Source organism: Onychostoma macrolepis, chromosome 24, assembly GCF_012432095.1.
Source record: "Onychostoma macrolepis isolate SWU-2019 chromosome 24, ASM1243209v1, whole genome shotgun sequence".
Lineage (NCBI taxonomy): Eukaryota > Metazoa > Chordata > Actinopteri > Cypriniformes > Cyprinidae > Onychostoma > Onychostoma macrolepis.
In genome coordinates this window covers 12,596,732-12,615,663 of record NC_081178.1, presented here as the reverse complement: position 1 = coordinate 12,615,663, position 18,932 = coordinate 12,596,732, and the positions used below count along the sequence as shown (strand labels likewise).

The 18,932-nt window shown below is 35.0% G+C and overlaps 1 protein-coding gene across 3 annotated transcripts in view; it reads right to left on the bottom strand.

The window, feature by feature from the left end:
- Positions 1–18,932, bottom strand: part of map3k22 (mitogen-activated protein kinase kinase kinase 22) — a 60,101-nt gene that overhangs the window by 33,680 nt on the left and 7,489 nt on the right. For all 3 annotated transcript variants that reach the window (XM_058764770.1, XM_058764771.1, XM_058764772.1), the window contains exons 2-4: positions 13,272–13,355; positions 12,280–12,324; positions 3,076–3,191 (exon numbers count right to left, since the gene is read on the bottom strand). In XM_058764770.1, the coding sequence (XP_058620753.1) occupies positions 3,076–3,191; positions 12,280–12,324; positions 13,272–13,290 (180 nt within the window). In that variant the 5' untranslated portion in view covers positions 13,291–13,355. The remainder of the gene's footprint in view (positions 1–3,075; positions 3,192–12,279; positions 12,325–13,271; positions 13,356–18,932) is intronic.

The window sequence follows — 18,932 nt, the reverse complement described above, 5'->3', positions numbered from 1 at the left end:
ATTTTATGCCAAAAATCATTAGGATATTAAGTAAAGATCATGTTCCATGAAGATATTTTGTAAATTTCCAACGTAATCAAAACTTAATTTTTGATTAGTAATATGCATTGCTAAGAACTTCATTTAGGCAACTTTAAAGGCGATTTTCTCAATATTTAGATTTTTCTGCACCTTCAGATTCCAGATTTTTAAATAGTTGTATTTCGGCCAAATATTGTCCTATCCAAACCATAAATCAACGGAAAGCTTATTCATTTAGCTTTCAGATGATGTATAAATCTCAGTTTCAAAAAATTGACCCTTATGACTGGTTTTGTTGTCCAGGGTCATATATATATGTTCTTGCATCATTTAGCAAATACCACAAACCAGCCATACATTAAACGTATTGTCACATTAAGTCTTGGTCTACTAACTTCAAATGCATGTCTGAAATCTGCACTTAGTTTGCATTCATAAACCACCACTAAATATATATTTCAAATAGTACGTTCCTGTGTCCTGAGATACTCTTTTATGTATCTGAAGTACACTCGCATTGCTTTCTTCCTGTCTGTCTGTCATCAGTGCTTCACACAGTTGAGTTTATCCAGTCCAACAACTGCAGTTCTCGAGACCTAAAAGCATGTGTGGCATGTACATAATAACAGGATGAGGCTTCTTCTCTTGATTGGGTGGTCACGGTGAAACCTTATATTTTTATAAACCAAGCAATTATCAAATATTTTTTGCAGTGAGTTTATACCTGAGGCAGAGATACTGAAAGACTTGGGAAGGGAAAGACTTTCCTAAAGGGAAAGACTTTACTTAAAGCCTATATGTATAATGCATTATAAAGAGTTATTTAAGGGTATAATGCATTATAATTATTCATTATGTACATTGTAATACATTATATTCATGTTGTATAATGCATGATGCTTTTACAATGTATAATGCTTTTATAATGCTACTTTTATAATGCATTATACCGAATATACGCAACCAAATGTAAGCCAATCATATTAAACCACTTTATGTCCAAAACAAGCACATATGAAAGAAACAACTGGTTTATTGCTTGCTTTTGCTGATTAGTTTTTTTAATTTTTTTATTTTTTTATTATGGCAATAAATAAATATTTTAGCAGTCAGGAATAATATTTTTAAAGCAAAAGTTTAGATGCAACCTACATTATAATTATTTGAAAATCTGTTAATAAATTAAAATAATAGAAACACTTTGACATCAAAAACATATTTTATACTTCTTAAAATAACTTTTGTTAAAAAGTGAATCAAAGACAGAGGTAGGCAGAGAGAGAAATTTACTGAGAATATAAGTGACAAAATTCAGCGGTCGCATTCCAAAAATGTAATTTGCTGAAAAACAAACAAACAAACAAACATTTACATATTATTCAAAATGTTTCCATAATACCTGGTCTACTGCATTTCCTTTAGGACTTGTAGGAACAGTCAACATGGTGAAATGGTAAAAGGTTTTTTTTAAAGATGATTTTAAAAACTTTTAGATCATCCCAACAAAAACAGATCAAAAGAAAGATGATAGTGAGGAGAGAAACGAGAGATTCCCAAAATAATCATCTGCCTACTGTACATTTATTCAGTGCTCTTTTTCACATTGCAAGAGCAGAATAAAATGAAAAATGCTTGGTAAAACTGAAAGAGTTCTTGCAAAGTTTTTTTGTCATATCAATGTCATATTAAAGTAGCAAGCATTACAATATTTTACTGACAGATACAAATACAGCATGATGGAAAATGTACCACCTGAGTGCCGGATAATGATTTGTAGCACAACTTCTGCTCTAACTTGTTTGTCATTGAAAAAAAAAAAAACTGCCTCCGGTCTCCCCTACTGTTCTGAAATCAGCACCGCTATGAAATTCACTGTTTGGTTGAAGCATTAACTGCACTGTCTCCCCTGAGACGACACAGTGCATTCCACCGCTGAAGATAATGAACAGTCTGAATACTGTTTACACCGATACTGTTGACATTGTGACGTCATCTCCATTATGAATGCAGCAAGAGGCTGAAATAAGAAGTAATCTGCAAGTTTATGCACTTCACGTGCGTCTTCATTATGCATGTGTTTTAACCTGTCAAGACTCCCAGTGAGTTGCTAGGTTGTTTTTTTTGGACGGTTGTTGTTGTGTTACTATAACGACGTTTGGTTAAGTTGGGAAAGTTGCTTCTGGCATTTTGTGTATGAACAAAAAAATGAGAGGTGAAAGTGTGAGAAAAAGAAACCAAGATCGAGTCAGACGGAAACAAAAAGAGTGTGTGCGCGTGTGTGTGTACAGAGTGTATGCCAGCTATTTATCTTGAGGTCTGACTGGTGTCCGGTGTGGAGTGACAGCATTGTAGTGAGAATTCAAGCAATGAAAGAAAACTACAAGGATACTGGTGTTTTATGCTGTGCAGTACATAGGGAGCGGATGTTAAATGTTAACAGTAGTGCCTCTCTCAGCTGTATCCTGTTTAAAACTGTTTCTTACAATGCAGCTCGGGCTGGGATTATATCAGGTCAGGTCGAAACTTACCTCAAAATCTAGTGAGCAATATGGTACAAGTGCTATTATAAGGTTTTACATTGTTGTTTTCTGAATTTCTGCTTTGCAGTTCATTATTACAATAATATATATATAATAATTTATAATAATTAAATGAATAAATCAAGCAATTGGGCAATAAAATACATTAATAATACTTATAAATAAATAAATAAATATCGTATTTTATATTATTATTTAAAATACTATATATAACTATATATATAACTATAACTATAACTATATAACTATAGCAATAGATTGTTTATTAATTTATTTAGCTTTGCCGTACTTAATATATAATATATATAAATGGATGAATGAATGGACTTCTTTGGCAAATATGTCACAACTCAGCTTTGTTGAGCGTCTTGCACAGTTGTATTTCTACTACTTTATTAAGGATACTTAAAGACTAATCAATGAATCATTCAGACAACCTTCTGAATACTTGCTTTTGAAAACACAGCACTGCACATGCCTTGCTGATGCTGTGTGGTGCACTGTGGGTAATTACCTGTCTGTAGGAAGGGGTTCTGCTCTTGGGCTTGTTGCTGTTGTTGCTCTTGAGCTGGTAACAGAAGCGTAAAGCTGCCAGGTCCTTCATTATGGAGGTGAGTGCCTCTTCATCATCTGGAAGAAACAAAGACAAGTTTCTGCTGGGGTGTTCTGGGTGTTTTTTGCACATTTCTATGCAGTTGCTAAGGTATCTTTGACATATTTTTAGCTGGTTCAACAGTGTTCTAGTTGTTTGTCCACTGGTCCATGTCAACACAGTCCACCCTCAAGCTAAATGATATTGTGGTCTCAAGACTCCGATTCCTCAAAGGGATTGTTCAGTCAAAAATGAAAATTCTGTCATTAATTATTCACCCTCACGTCGTTCCAAACTTGTAGGACCTTCGTTCATTTTCAGAACACAAATTAAGATATTTTTTATGAAATCCGAGACCCTGCATAGACAGCAACGTAACTACCACGTAAAGGTAGTAAGGACATCGCTAAAATAGTCCATGTCACATTAGTGGTTCAACCTTAATTTTATGAAGTTATGAGAATACTTTTTTGTGTGCAATAAAAACAAAAATAACGACTTTATTCAACAATTTCTGCTTTTCCGTATCAGTCTTTGACACATGTTCACAAGAGTACCATGATGCACGCGTGTACATTTTGATTTCAACAAAAATATCTTAATTTGTGTTCTAAAGATAAACGAAGGTCTTACAGGTTTGGAACGACATGAAGGTGAGTAATTAATAACAGAATTTTCATTTTTGGTGAACTATCCCTTTAAATGTACTGTAAGAATTTTTTTTTTTTTTTCAAATGACTAAGTATGAACAAAAATATTGAAGCTTGCCTTAAAAGAACAGTACTAAAATATGATTTAAATAGATTGTTGCTTGATAAGATTCGCTTACAATTCAGAAAATCTACTTAACACCATGTTCACAAGTTCTAGGAAAGTTGAAATCATCATCTATTTTAGAGCCAAGTGCAAATAAGGTGTCTTTCACACACTCATCTCAAGCAGTTCTTGCGTTTTGAACGACTATAATAGAAACGTCCTGTTTGGATCCTATTTTCATACATATTTGTCGTTTCATTTGAATACCAAGATGTCATTCAAAACAGCAGAACGGCACTCGATGCTCACACAGTGCCACTTACCGTGTAGCGCACAAACCGACCCACTGTTTCCTTTTGAGATTCTATCGGGGGTTTTCCATCACTGCAGACACAGACACACCCCTGACATATTTCCATAATAGTGCAGACGTGCTCCTCTTTCTGTAGTGCGGCCAATGATGTAAACCAACAGGCCACAGAGAGAGAGAGAGCACACAGGGACGGACACGTGGCCAGACACAAGAGATCACTTTATATTAGCACCAAAGGTTTGGTCCCATTGATGGGCTTGTTCTGCTCCGATGCATTAAACTCTCGGCATGACAAGTGCAGCGTTAGATTGAGAGAGAATTTTAATAATGCATACACATACACTAAACAAGATTACAGCAAGCCTGAGCTTCAAAGAGCCACTCAACTGAAATTTGGAAAACAAAGAGGTTTTGTTTTAACATGCCCTTTGCAAAGTGAAAGCTAACAGGCTTTCTTTTTTATCCCAACAATTAACGGGAAACTTTTATTACAGTGCATCGGATAAAAGCCTCAGTGCTTTATCAGAAGGACACGGGAAGTTTTTTTGCAAAGAACGTATTGAAGCAGCTCATGTGTGTCTTTGAATTCATACCGAGATCACATGAAGAACGACTGCAGCAAGAAAAACACAAAAATATGAACACCAGAGGCAGCCTGTGAAACATTAAAATAGTCCACAAACTCAGCCATCATCGAAAGGGAAATGGGGAGCAATCATGCAAATGAGCGTGTCAGACATTAACATATCAAGGGGCCCTAATGGGGCCAATTAAGCGTGTCTTGTAATTACAGTCTGAGTGGAAGGTCATTCACCTCTGCTATCATGGGGAGGAGAGAGTGGGAAAGAGAAGAGAGCTCTTGTTAATCTCAGGTGCCTATGTGCCAATTTATTTGCTCTATTTATTCACAGATCTTAGAAATGAAGCCTTTTAAATTTGGTAAGTCTGTTTGCATTTATCCTACAATATGATGACGAGTAAATGCTGAATGTGCCGTTTCTTTGAATTGCTCTTTACCTACACTGGTTTTAAGGCCCATGCACACCATGAACCATAACAATAACTATATTAGCGTCCACACCAACGCATTATAGGTCTGTCACTTTGAATGCTCAAACTCTTTAGAGCAGGATGGATTCTGATTGGCTGGAAAAAAGCATCCTGAAAGTGATTCCAACAATATTGTTCCCCAGTGTTATTGGCATTATTGTGGACTATTTTTTTCTCTTTTTGTATTTAAAATGATTTTTAAAACTATATATTTCCAGTTATCGTCCTTGGCGTAAACAGGCCTTAACTCAACAGACATCATGTCATTCTTAATCATAGTAATTGATCTTTATTAAAAAGGCAAGTGCCAAGAGTGCCAGGACTGGTGATGCATTTACAAAACATACAGATCTGCTTTTACAAACACTATGATGAACAAATCATCAAAAACTAGCTAGTTTCAACTTAAACGGATAGTTCACCTTCAGTTGATGGTCCTCATTGACTTGCATATTGTTTTTTTATACATACTATGGAAGTCAATGGGGACCAGCAACTGAAGGTGAACTATCCCTTTAAAGGTTATATTTGCAGCCCATTTTACTGCCATAATGTGACATTTAAACAGGATATGTGATGAGAAAAAATAGACTCCATAGATTTTTAAATGTTGGTGTGTTTTTACCATACTGCAGTCAGACTGAATGCGAGTTTGTTTTACATCCAAAAAAGGAAATTCTGTAATCATTTACTCACATTTACTCAAGTTGTTCCAAACCTGTATGAGCTTCTTTCTTCTACTGAACACAAAAGATGATATTTTGAAAAATGCAAATAACTGAACAGTTTTTAGTCCCCACTGACTTTTTTTCCATTTCTTCCAAATATCTTGTTTTATATTCAGCAGAAGAAAGAAGCTCATACAGGTTTGCAACAACATAAGAGTAAATTATGACAAGTTTAATTTTTGGGTGAACTATCCATTTATACCAATGAATATACAGCAGCTATTTGACTATTGGTTAACATCATCCAATAGCCTGCAAAGATTATATGATGTCAGCAGAAAAAGAATGTTGTTTCAGAGAAGGATTAATTATTTGTATAAAAACATTAATAATGCTAATAAGGTGTATTTTGATTTCATGTCAATGAACACAAAAGTAGATTTGATAATGAGGAAATTAAGATGCAAAATGACCTCAAAAATATAATAAAAATAATCCATAAGACTTAGTCTTATTAAATAATATGAACCTTTTTGAGTGACAAACAGAGAGAAAAACAGCATGAGTTCTTTGGACCACTTCTATGATACTTTAATGGTCTTTTTTATCATTATTTGGAGCCATTTATTTTTAGTGCATGACGAACAGCACTCTGAACATTCTGACAATTTTTATTTTTGGCCAAACTATTCCATTAAACAAGCTAACAACATTATTACTGGCTGGTGCTGGACCCAGATTTCAAGCAGTAAGGGTGGGTCATGTGCAGCAAATGACAGTAGTGTATATGAGGGGGTTTATTGCATCCCAGGGGAGGCAGAGGGGCATTGTGGGGCAGAGGAGTGCTGGGTGAGGCAGAAGCAACACTGCTGAGGCAGATGGAGTCTAGGGGCAATCTTTGATTCTGACACCAGCGCAAGTCTCACTCCGCAGCTGTTCTTCCACAGTGGCATCCACCATTAGACAGGGTTCAGAAAGGGTTCACAACACACACACACACACACACTTTCTTTCTCCATCTGACCCCGTTTCTATTTTAATATTGCCACACTAACGTGCTTCAGCTTCTGCAAAACAACCTCAGAAAAATACTTTTCAGAAGCTATTGATCTTGAAACACCGATGGGGGAATTCACTAAACAGTTGTGCCACTTTTGCATGCAGTATTACAACGTTTTACCCACAATCCAATTTAAGGTAACACTCTACAATAAGGTTCTATTTGTTAACATTAGTTAACTACATTAGTTAACATAAATGCTGTTTTGAATGTTATTCTATATCCTGACTCTATATCTAATCTAAGTTTATAAAAATATAAAAGATAAAATAAAAAGTAATACACAAATATAAATAAAATATATAAATATAAATGAATGCATTAAGTGAATTTATAACAAATGCATCAAAGAATTTACATGAAAAAGTGATTTCTTTTATTAGCCATGGCACATACAACCCATTGTATGGCACATTCAGGAGGCGCATTTCATTCTTAGTGAATTTGCTCCATAATAATCCCACAATTTAACCCAAAGAGCCACTGTAGCACCTCTACCGACCCCTGTTATAGTCATAAGAGAGTGCTGCCTTCAACTTTTCTGCCCACTGAGCACCTACAGAAGTGTCTTCAGTCAATATCTGCAGTGGTTAGAAACACCAAATCATGCGTAAATGTCAAACCCTCAGTGGCGCAATACACAACGGCATGCTCACTTCATTCAGTACAGGGAAGAGTGATAAGCTAGCTGCTCTGGCTTTGCTCAACCACACCTGCAGGTACAAAAGAAAAAAACTAGCAACTTCTTTCTAACAGTGTGGTCACTCTTTTGCATGCAGGCTATTTTTAGAGAATGATGCAAGTAACTTAAAACAGAAAGCATGAGCATAGTGGTGCTGCGGTAAGATGATAATATGTGCCATTATGTTATGGTTTATTAACTAGGATTTTATCTTATAATTTAATGGAACAAATAAAACAAGAATGCAGAACACCTCCATCTGCTGCAAGCTTCAGATCTGGTGAGTCTGCCATCTGCCCTGTGCAGAAGAAATGAGAAACTACACAAATGCAGTATTGAGAGTGTCAGTTTCATGTTGTACATGCAAAAGGATTGCATAGAATAGAATAGAATATACCCAAATAAATTAAAATCAAATGAAATTGTGGTGTTTCTTAACCCTGGATAACTAAATCCAGGATTACATGTCACACTGATCATACATTATGTTGGGTTAATTATTAATCTTGGGTAATCAGGGTTCAAGATTTCATACTGTAGTTTTGTAACCCTGAGTTAAAATTTTCATTAGCATATTTATGAGGTTAATAACACTGACATAACCTGTTTTAATAACTGCTTACTAATGTGTGGAAATCCCACAAACAGAATCGTAATCAAATCGAACAGAAAACACTAGACTAGACTAGACTAGACTAGACTAGTATAGTATAGTATAGAATAAAATAGAATAGAATAGATTACAATAGAATTTTTAAACTTGCTATACTTTTTATAACTGAAATTGTTAACCCAAGGTCATTCTTTACCCTGAAAAACATAATCCTTGATTATCATGTTTCATATTTCACAATGTTCATATATGTGCATTAGTCAGTACTTTTGAGGTTAATAACACTGACTGGACAAATACAGCTCATAATAACTGCTTTTCCATTTGTGGAAATGCCGCAAATAGAATCTTAATTAAATGAATCTAATAGAATAGAAAAGAATAAAATATAATCTGAATAGAACATAACAAAAATAAATAGAATCTTAATTATAACTTAAATATATTGGGTTTCTTCTTCACATTTGTATGTGTATATATGTGTGCATATGTGTATGCATGTATGTATATATGTATATATATATGTGTATAGTAGAAACTTAATTTCCTGTAAAGCTGCTTTGCAACGATTGTATCATAAAAAGCGCTATATAAATAAACTTGAATTGAATTGAATTAATTAAATTGCATAGAATCTAATCAATTAAAACAGAACAGAGTAGAATGAATAGAATCTTATCAAATCGTCTTGAATAGAATATAACTGAACATAATGTAAATTTATCAAACAGAACCTTTACTGAACTGAATAGAATCTTGAATAGAATGTACTAGAACAGGCTGTAACTGAATCAAACAGAATGTTGATTAAACTGAATAGAATTAGTCAAATAAAATGTAACAGAATACATCAGAAGCACAAAAACTCTGCTCGTGCTTATGTGTTTGCGTTTTGAGCTTTTGTGTCATCTGTAAACACTGTAAAGTGGTGCTCCGGCAGGAATGACGCAATTGTAAGAGGATCGGCATTCCTCTATTACTTCATACTGATGTGAAGATAAGATAACACTATGGCAGTCTGGTGGAAATCCTTGAGACTAGTTGAGTGACAATGTTTCCATTATATTTCTCAGAGAACACTGACTTGACATGATGACAGACAATCGTGTCAAGAAGATGAAAAGGAACAAAAGTACAAACAAAGTTTAAAGGAAGTGAGCTAGAGAATAGTGATGTGAGAACGTGATGTGAAAAGTGATACAACTATACAAAACCCAGAAGTGCAAATCAATGACATAACTCAATCCAAAGCCAGCCTCCCACAATCAGTGATGTATACACATTAGGAGTGGGCGATATGACCAAAATCTTATTTTTATATCACGATAACGATATATATCACGGCATAGAAAGAAAAAAAAATCTTTTAAAAAGATTTTTATGATATTAAAATCTTTGATACCATAGAATTTTCATAATCCTTGTCACCAATGTCAATATCAAACTAATACAAGCCTAAAAATAGACAAAAAATAAATAAATAAATAAACTCAGCTCACTGAAAATAAATAAACAGTCAGTGATGAAATAAGTATAAGAAACTAATTGCAAGCAATAGGACAAAAAAACTACAATAAATAAGAAACGCTACATATATTGTGTAAATTAATTAGTCTTCACTGTGTTAATTATATCCATCTATGATAGATATAATTAACACGTGTATTATGTTAATCTTCCGAAATGAAGCAGCAAAATCTTCTCAGGTAAAAGTTATTAGAACCGTGTCTAGGGACAAGCTGGCCATCACATTGCTCTGACCGTATCAGCCCGTTTGTATACTATTATTATTTGATTCACTCTTGTTGCTTATGACACAACAGCTAAGCTAATCACGTTGACCTTGTCTTTGGAAAAAGATTATTTTATTCGCTTATGTCAGAAACAGTGAATCTCTTTAAAACTGGCTGTTGTTTTCACTACATTGCATTGTAATATTTCATAAAAGTTGTACCCGCCAACTGGCGACTGACACTGATACATTTACTTGCCAATGAGATTTTTACTTGCATTTGGCGCTTGGCGAGTGTTAATTTTAGGCCCTGCATATATATATATATATATAAATGCGCGGTCCTCTTGCACAGAAACAGAGACGGCGCACGCATATAGCTCTGTTGTTTGTGTTTCAACGGCTTAAAATCGGTTATTTTAAAACTGTAGTGCTTAAAAACACGCGCCCATGCTACAGATGTAGTCCCTCGTTTAGGAACGAGCTCCTCGTTTCGCTCTGGCCGTTCTCCAGCTGGTTCTGTCTCCCCTTCACGCCCCGTGGTGGTGTGTAAAGATCTCAGTCATCCAAATGATTAAAAAGTATTACCGTAAACAATGTATTTTGCGACACCACGAAATAAACGATAGAACATAATATGAAACGATAAACTTTTTAATTTCGTCCATCCGATATATATCGTCATATCGCACAGCCCTAATACACATATATTTTGTACAGACACTAAAACTAGCTAAGGTCTCTACCAAAACTTCCCATGAACACCACCATGAAGAACTACACATCCAACTGTAAATATAAACTCACAATCTTTTGTTTGTATTAATACTGACAGGCTTTAATGTAATGTTACTTCATCTGTCTTTGAAATCATGAATCAAGAGCTCTACATGTGGAAAAGGTTTCTCAGGGCTGTTGTGTGATTGTGTGTTTGTACTGATGTTCTGCTGGCAGAAGCCTCTGCTGTGATCAGAGCTGATGTCAATGAAGACATAGAGGGGATTTCCCCAACGCTGCACTACACATCACCACTAAAGCATTCAACAAGATTAGAGCAACACACGCTCCACCGTCTCTACTACCAAAATACCCCATGTGTCCCTGCCTGTTTTGTACAAATGCACTGAAACAAACACAGATAACCAGGTGGAAATCTCTTAACTCTGGATCATATTTCACCCCAAAATCCACATGATAAACAAACAAACAAAAGAAATGATTTGCATAAAGAAAATCTTAGAGTCATTTTTATGTGCTTGTGTTATTATTTTAATGACATTTAAAGGGACCGTTCACCCAAAAATGAACATTTTGTAATCATTTACTCACTCTCAAGTTGCTCCAAACCTTTATGATTTTCATGCTTCTGTTGAACACAAAAGATGATATTTTCCAGAATGTTGTTGGTAACTAAACTGTTAGCCACTGACTTCCATAGTATTTTGTTCCTTTCTATGGAAGTCAGTGGCTACCAGAAATGTTTGTTTGTTTACCAACATTCTTCAAAATATCACCTTTGTTCCAAACAAAAAGAAAACTAATACTGGTTTGGAACAACTTGAGGATGACAGATTTTTTATTTTTGGGTGAACTATCCAAAATCTATCCAGATGATTCAGTTTATGTTTGTCTGTAATTCTCATTATCTTTCAATTATGATTCTCATTACTGTAATGAAAATCACCCAATCTGAATACAACTATTTTTTTACATTTAAATATGCATGTTAAAAAGACAGCACAACAAATACTAGTCATATTTAAATACTTTAAAATTTAAGTAATATATCATTATTTTTTTCTGCATTATGGTAATGATAATGAGATTGTATTTTACATTACAGTAACACGAAATGGTGAAATGTGCTTAGTTGGCATGAAAATTAAGCCACAATGCAAAATATCCTAAAGCAGGCTTCATTTTCTTTATGCAAATATAATTTATTTTTCATTTTGAGGTGAAATATGACCACACGTTTTTTGACAAGCTTCACAAGACTCACTTTGTACAGTTGTGCCCTGTTGAAACAGAGTTAATGTTTAACGAGAGAATAATGCAGATGATGTAACAGTTTCAGAGGTGTGTTTTGTGTTTGTTTTTTTGCCATGGTAACTGTGCCAACATCTCATTATTGTGGCCTTCACATTGACAGGACACCGCACACTTCACATTGACACTGACACCTCTTAGGAATCCTCAGTTTTCAGCAGTACATGGTAATGCATCTAAAACAAGTCTAAAAAATGACAAACCTTGTGAGTTCTTGTGCTGTCCGGGTCCATTTTGGAGACCGCCATCTGTCAAAACAGCCACAAAGTCAAAAGTATTCAAATGATAGGAGTGCATTTCAGTTAATCACACAGTGACAATCTGGCAAAAATTTTATCACAAAGATGTGTTTATAGGTTGTTCAAGTTTCCATGAAATATTTATCCATTATTTTTCAATGACAAGCATGCAATCAGTTGTCGAGAACTGTGCCATTGAAAACAAACCCACACTCACTAATAAACTTCATCTGAATGTAATCCTCAATAATAAATGACACCATAGCCAGTGCTGTCATACAACAACAATCACAATGCAACATTTCCTCAGGATTTAGTTGCGCTTCTCTTTGTTCTCATAATGTGGCGTATATTAAAAGCGCTCTGGCATGTTGCAAAATCAATTATGCAGAATTAAGCAACACAATCAACTTTGATGAAGTTTAAGTACTAACCTGTCAATTTCTACCATGGGTAACTTTGACTGTGCAGTGCTGTTTAATGTACCCATTACATCAGAATATATAAGACAAACTGCTAAAATCTACATTTTTAAAGGTGTAAATCATATTACTTAGCTTCCTTTACCATAATATTACAATGAAATTAACACACGGGGGAATTTTTCAATAATTTCACTACGATGGTTAGAGCAGATGTTGAATTTTTACCATGTCCCCAGGTGCAATGCACTAACTTTTAAAAAAGAAACAGGCAATTTATGTAGAAATATTCTTTTGATGTTTATGTATTGATGTTTAACGTCTGTGAGAACTGCTGAGGCGTTTTAACACAACAGAGCTTTAAAAACAAATGATCCCAAGACGGGCCAAGTTAGGAATATGTTTAAGCATGTTTCTGTAGCTGTGTCTCTTTTTTTTCGCTGCACTCTGAGTAACTGTTTACAGGAAGTGTGTACGCTATGAGGGGGAAGAGGCCTGTGTGAGAGACCAGGAGAGAGAGAGAGGACAGCTTACCCATGTTTACTGTCATCATCCGGAAGTGACCCTAGTGAACTCGAGCTGAACGCTCGACTCCTTTCATCAGGGAAAATCTCCACTCTGCAAACACAACATAAACAGAGTGAATTAGTAAATTAGAGACATAATTAAAACTTGAAACACTAACAAACAGACGGAAATGGTAATAATAGAGACCCAAAAACCCCTTACATGCCTCTGCCAATGCTGCAACATCACAGAGGATTTTCAAAACATTCATGGTTCAGTGTGTCTCCACCCAATTGCAAAATTTACAGAAAATGACTGTCAAGTTCAATGACAATGATGCTGCTTGTTTTTTGTGCTATATAAAAATACATTAAGAATACAGTTATCTTCTATTATGAGCATAAATCTTTTTTTCATTTCTGTAATAAAATTAATTTAATTTTTTTGTTTGTTTGTTTTTGTTGGGGGGGGGCAAGTTAAAATTACGGTTAAAACTGTTCTGATATTACAATGGAAAAATATAATTATAAAGAAAAAAAATGCCTGAAAAAAAATCTGTTTTGCATAATATAGTAATATTTCTTCTATTATTCTTCTTATTATAGCTATTATATTTTCAAATTACAACTATACTGATTTCTATTTAAAAGATATTTTTCCAATATACACAGAAAAATATGTGATATGATAGATGGGACCTCTGCAAATATTACAAATATTATATATATTATAATTTAAGGTAAAATTTAATTTTACCCTTCAAAATGTATTCAAAACATTTTTTGATTATTTGTATGACATGACCCCTTTAAATAACACATTTGTCGCATTATGTCACACAATGCAGCTCTATTCATAACGGTCCACTGTAAGTAAATCATAACTGGCCATAGACAGTGTGTGTTTGCCTGCCAACAGCAAACACAGCCATCATCTCCCAGTCTAATTTCATGTCATTCTTCAGATGAGAGAGACACTCGTGGTGTTGTCTTTGAAGACAGAAAGTGCCCTCTTGCCCTTGAGACATTGTTAAGCCACACTGAGCGGGATAAAAGTGGAGGGAACGCTAAAGGTAGCGACCACGGAGCTCTTCAAAGACGAGTCGGAGAGCTTTTAATGCCAGACAGCGAATCTGTCACCAGCAGCCACAGGCTGATCTGAGAGCAGTTTTTCATATTCTGACACATGAAAGGCAAGACAATGAGGTCTATTTTTTTTCTCCATTTATAATTGTCAGCTTCACGCAACAATATCGACGAGTCGCCTGGAGATACCGCAGAAAGAGGAGCAATTACTGTCGTCAGTAAAGCGAGAAAAAGCCCTGAACTCAAGAGGGTCAAAGTACAAAGTGCCAGCGAAAAGGTTACGAACATTTGCACGGAAAATAGCTATACAAATTGGAGCAATCTATGTCTGCCTGTAAAAAAAAAAGAGCCAAATATATAGCGGCAGTGCTGCGGAGAGGCTGTTCCTCTCTTGATGGCTCTTGAAGTGATTATGTCAAATTACCTAGCTGGAAACGATGAGTCTTGAGTAAACAGCACTTTCTGCCACTGATGGGAGGTGATTTCAAAAGCAGCTGAAGTTAAAAGGGGTTAACATGACAAGCTTTTGTCTAGGGTGTCATATAATATATGTTTAAAAACATCAAGCTGTCTTAAATGATATGATTTAGTCATCGTTACATGCTAAACACAAGCATTTCCTTTTTATTTGGCAATGTCAGTCAATACAAAAAATAAACATTTTATCTGTTCAAATAAAAATTTAAAGCTGCAGTCCGTAAGTTTTGCCTCTTTGTCTTCATCTCTGTTTGAAAACCTGGAATTGCAGCTGTTTGCAGAATTATCTTGCTTGCGTGGGGTTGTGTACGGCTCCATCAATTTCCATGAATCAGTTAAAACTGTCGGTTAATCGATTCAATTAATTGATTCAAAACTCATTGATTCAATGATTAATTTTGCCTCACTACTCAAAACACATTCACTGAAGTGCCATTTACAGTATCAAATACTTATGTTTTAGTGAAGCATAGGTAAATATTGCCTTTTATTACTACTATTTTATAACGGTATATAATTGAAGATCATTAAATATTATTCTTAATTGTATTCATTTATCCAAATGCATCAATGAGAGGAAAATATGCCGCTTGGTGTGGAGTTGATACTGCTTTTCTAGGTTACTGTTACTTAGGATTTTGCCTGGCTAGCGATAAAAAGCGAACAAACACTTACAAAATCCTAGCCTCATGATGGCAAGTTCTGCTTAAGATAGAACCACTTTCATTTACTTCAGAAAACAGCTGTCTTTCTGAGAATGCATCTTGTTTTCTAAACTTTTAGTTTTTTAATTGTGACTGTCCATATCTGACTGTCACTTGTGTTTATTGTAATAATGAAAAACTGATGCTGATGATGCTGCCAAAACAAGCAAAAAGACTGCAAACAGCTAAATAGCGGAGGAATGCAGGGTGAACTTGTGCCCTATAAATTTAATTCCAGAAAGCCTCTGATAAAAGACTCTTTTAATAGTGCAAAAAAGAAAATAGTTAATCGCTTCACAGACATTCTTTTAGGATGATGCACACAGTTACTACTGGAGTTTGGCTCAGTGGAAATCTAAACTCAGACACACCTCCTCTCTCTGGCATATCTTAAAGCGTCTTTTTCTGTCTCTAAGCCTCATTCAATGCTCTTTATTTTTCCCTCTTTGTTTCTGAAGCTTGCATGGTCCCTGAGTTTCTGCAGAAACAGTCAGTGCAAAAAAATGTCCTGGGCTCCTGACAGAAACACAAAAGGGTTTGCTGTAAGTTTCCAGAGCTCAAGCCAAGGCGTATGCTTAGTGCACACTAGCAGGGGCAGAGCAGCACTCAGTGTACAGCACACAAAACACACAAGATCCCAAAGATCTCAGAGACCATTTGAGGAAGGATACTTGGTGGACGAACACAACACTAATGCAAAAAGTAACACATTTTGTTAATGACATGATTACAAACTCTTCGTTTTGCACTTCATGATCCTATACATGCTGAAAAAAAACACAAAACATACTAAATGCATAAGAGGTGCACATTAATTCTACACTATAAAAATTGTATAGGCCTACTATTTTCTCAAAATTAATAAAAAATAAAACACTAATAAATCAACAAATAGGCATCACAACATTATAAAAGAGATTTGCCAAAGATTACACTTAACACTGTTTTATTAGTGTTCTTAGTGTTTTTAAAGAGTAACTTTAAGTGAACGTTAGGTAATCTAAGTGTAAACATGGGAAAGCAAGCATGTGCAAATTTATATCCAATATGATACAGAAAGAATTTTTTTTTTAATCTGTATTATGAGCTGAAATAAAGATCACATTTCAATAAAACATAAAAAAAAAATACTTAATTATAATTGTATTTTTTTATAAATTAAATGCATTGTAATTTACATATTTAAATTTATATTTTACATTATAATTATGTCTGCACGATAAATCGCATGCAAATATCATGTGCATCTCGTCAGTAAAGCCATAATCACAGAACAGGCTTTACTGATGAGATGCGCATGAAAATCGGATGCGATTTATCGTGCAGCCCTAATTATAATGAACAATATGAAAAAAGGATATTAATTCCAGATTGCATTTTTAAATTATTAGTGTTTTTAAAGATTCACTTAAAATGAGCATTAAAAAAAACTCTAATTTAAACTGATTCTAATATTCAGAAAATATGCAAAACTTAAATTTCAATGAAATATAAAAAAAAAAAACATAAACATACCAAGAATGTGTATAAAAACAAATAAAAGTTTTGATTTTGCATTGACTTTAAGAACTACTGCTTGATAATCAAATGCATAAATGTCTTTATTAATTAGGATAATTAAGTAATCAATCACTGTGCCAGCATCTGAAAGCATGTCTTCGCTTCAGTGTAGAAGCACTGCATTGTGGGCGTCTCTTTAGATTTGAGGGATACATACTGTCACATCTCCAACTTGGCTCCTAAAAATCCATTTAAAAAGGAACACACACAAACACGCTGACCTTGCGGCTGCTATAAACACATTTAAGCACCGAGGGACTGACGTGCTGCCAAAAAGCAGGTGGCCCTCCAACATGGCGGCGAGCATCGCAGTAAACCCCTCTGCCCTCGCTGCGTCTGGCACCAACCGCCAGCTCTCCAGCCCATCTGCTCGCTCACTCCACGCAGCACGAGAGTGGCCCGCTTACCCATGCACCCACCGCACAACCTGCCATTCATGCCACACGCCTGACGCCAACTCTCTAGATTGGTCTGACGTTCTGTCAAACCGCCGTTTGCTGAAGCCTGCGCAGCTTGGCTTGACTCAACAACGATCCCAGGTTTTTTTTTTAAAAAGCCACAGCATGTGGGAATCCAATGAAAGAGCAAATGGGAAACTAAGCATTTAGTTAAATGTAGTTAAATTAGTTCAGTTTAGTGACGCTTTCATTGCTGTAACAGATTGGGGTTGTCTGACATTCACTGCTATCTTCAAGGGTGGACTTTTGGCAGGAATGAAGTCGACTTTCATGGTACATTCTCTTCAACATATTACATCACCCCTCCAAATAAAGTCAAGTCAAGGTGAGCCGGATTGTAGGGTATTTCCTGCTTTTCCATGAATTTTGAGGATGGCTCACCAGCTGCAGCTCCTAATGGCTTGTGGAAAGCTTTTCCCCTTTCAGAGAGTTGAGCAGAAAAACTCATTGATTGTAATCGTACACACAAGCTGCACTAATGTGAAACTGCATCTATTTGTAAAAGGGTTAGGAATGGCATGGTTTGTTGCAGCGAAACTCAATACTAGCTATTTTGTGGCCCATGTGACGTCGTCAACAGAAGTATCATAAACATATCTTCTTACAGTGTTAATATTTGATCAAAAATACAGTAAAAACAGTAATATTGTGAATATTATTTCCATTTAAAATAACTTTTCTATTTTTTCTATTGATTCCAGCATTTACTAATTATTAAAATGAAGTTGTATCTGTTAATGTTATTTAATGAACCTGAGCTAACACTGTAACAGCTGTATTTGTATTAACTAATGTTAACAAAGATCAATAAATACTGTAACAAATGTATTGCTCAGTTAATGCATTAAATAAATTTAACAAATGAAACCTTATTGTAAAGTGTTGCCTGCAATGTTTCTATATTGTATACCCATATTAAAACATACTGTACCACACATAGGAATGCATGATATATTGATACCATGCTAGGTATTGGCAGATATTGTGTTTGTTTGTTTTAATGCTTATTTACTTATTTTTACATTTAGATGAACGCTGCCATCATAAAACGCTTAAAAACTCTAAACATTTAATTACACTGTTCAATGTGAATTTTTAATATGTATTATAATGTCTAAATTAATTCATTTGTATGGTCCAGACTTTGTCCGGCACCATATGAATTACAATAAGAAAATTAAGAGTGTGGCTAAAGACCTTCCCAATGTTGAGCATGCAGTTCTGCATTAAACAAGGAAATAGAAGACATGACATCAACGTTTCTTTGCCAAAGAATGATGTAATGTACCTGCGTGCAACTGAGTGAAAACATGTAAATGATCAAAATAATGTTTGAGAGGAAACCATGTAGGCAACAGAATGAAATGATTTTGACCCATAGTTAAATGTGATCTCTAGAAAACC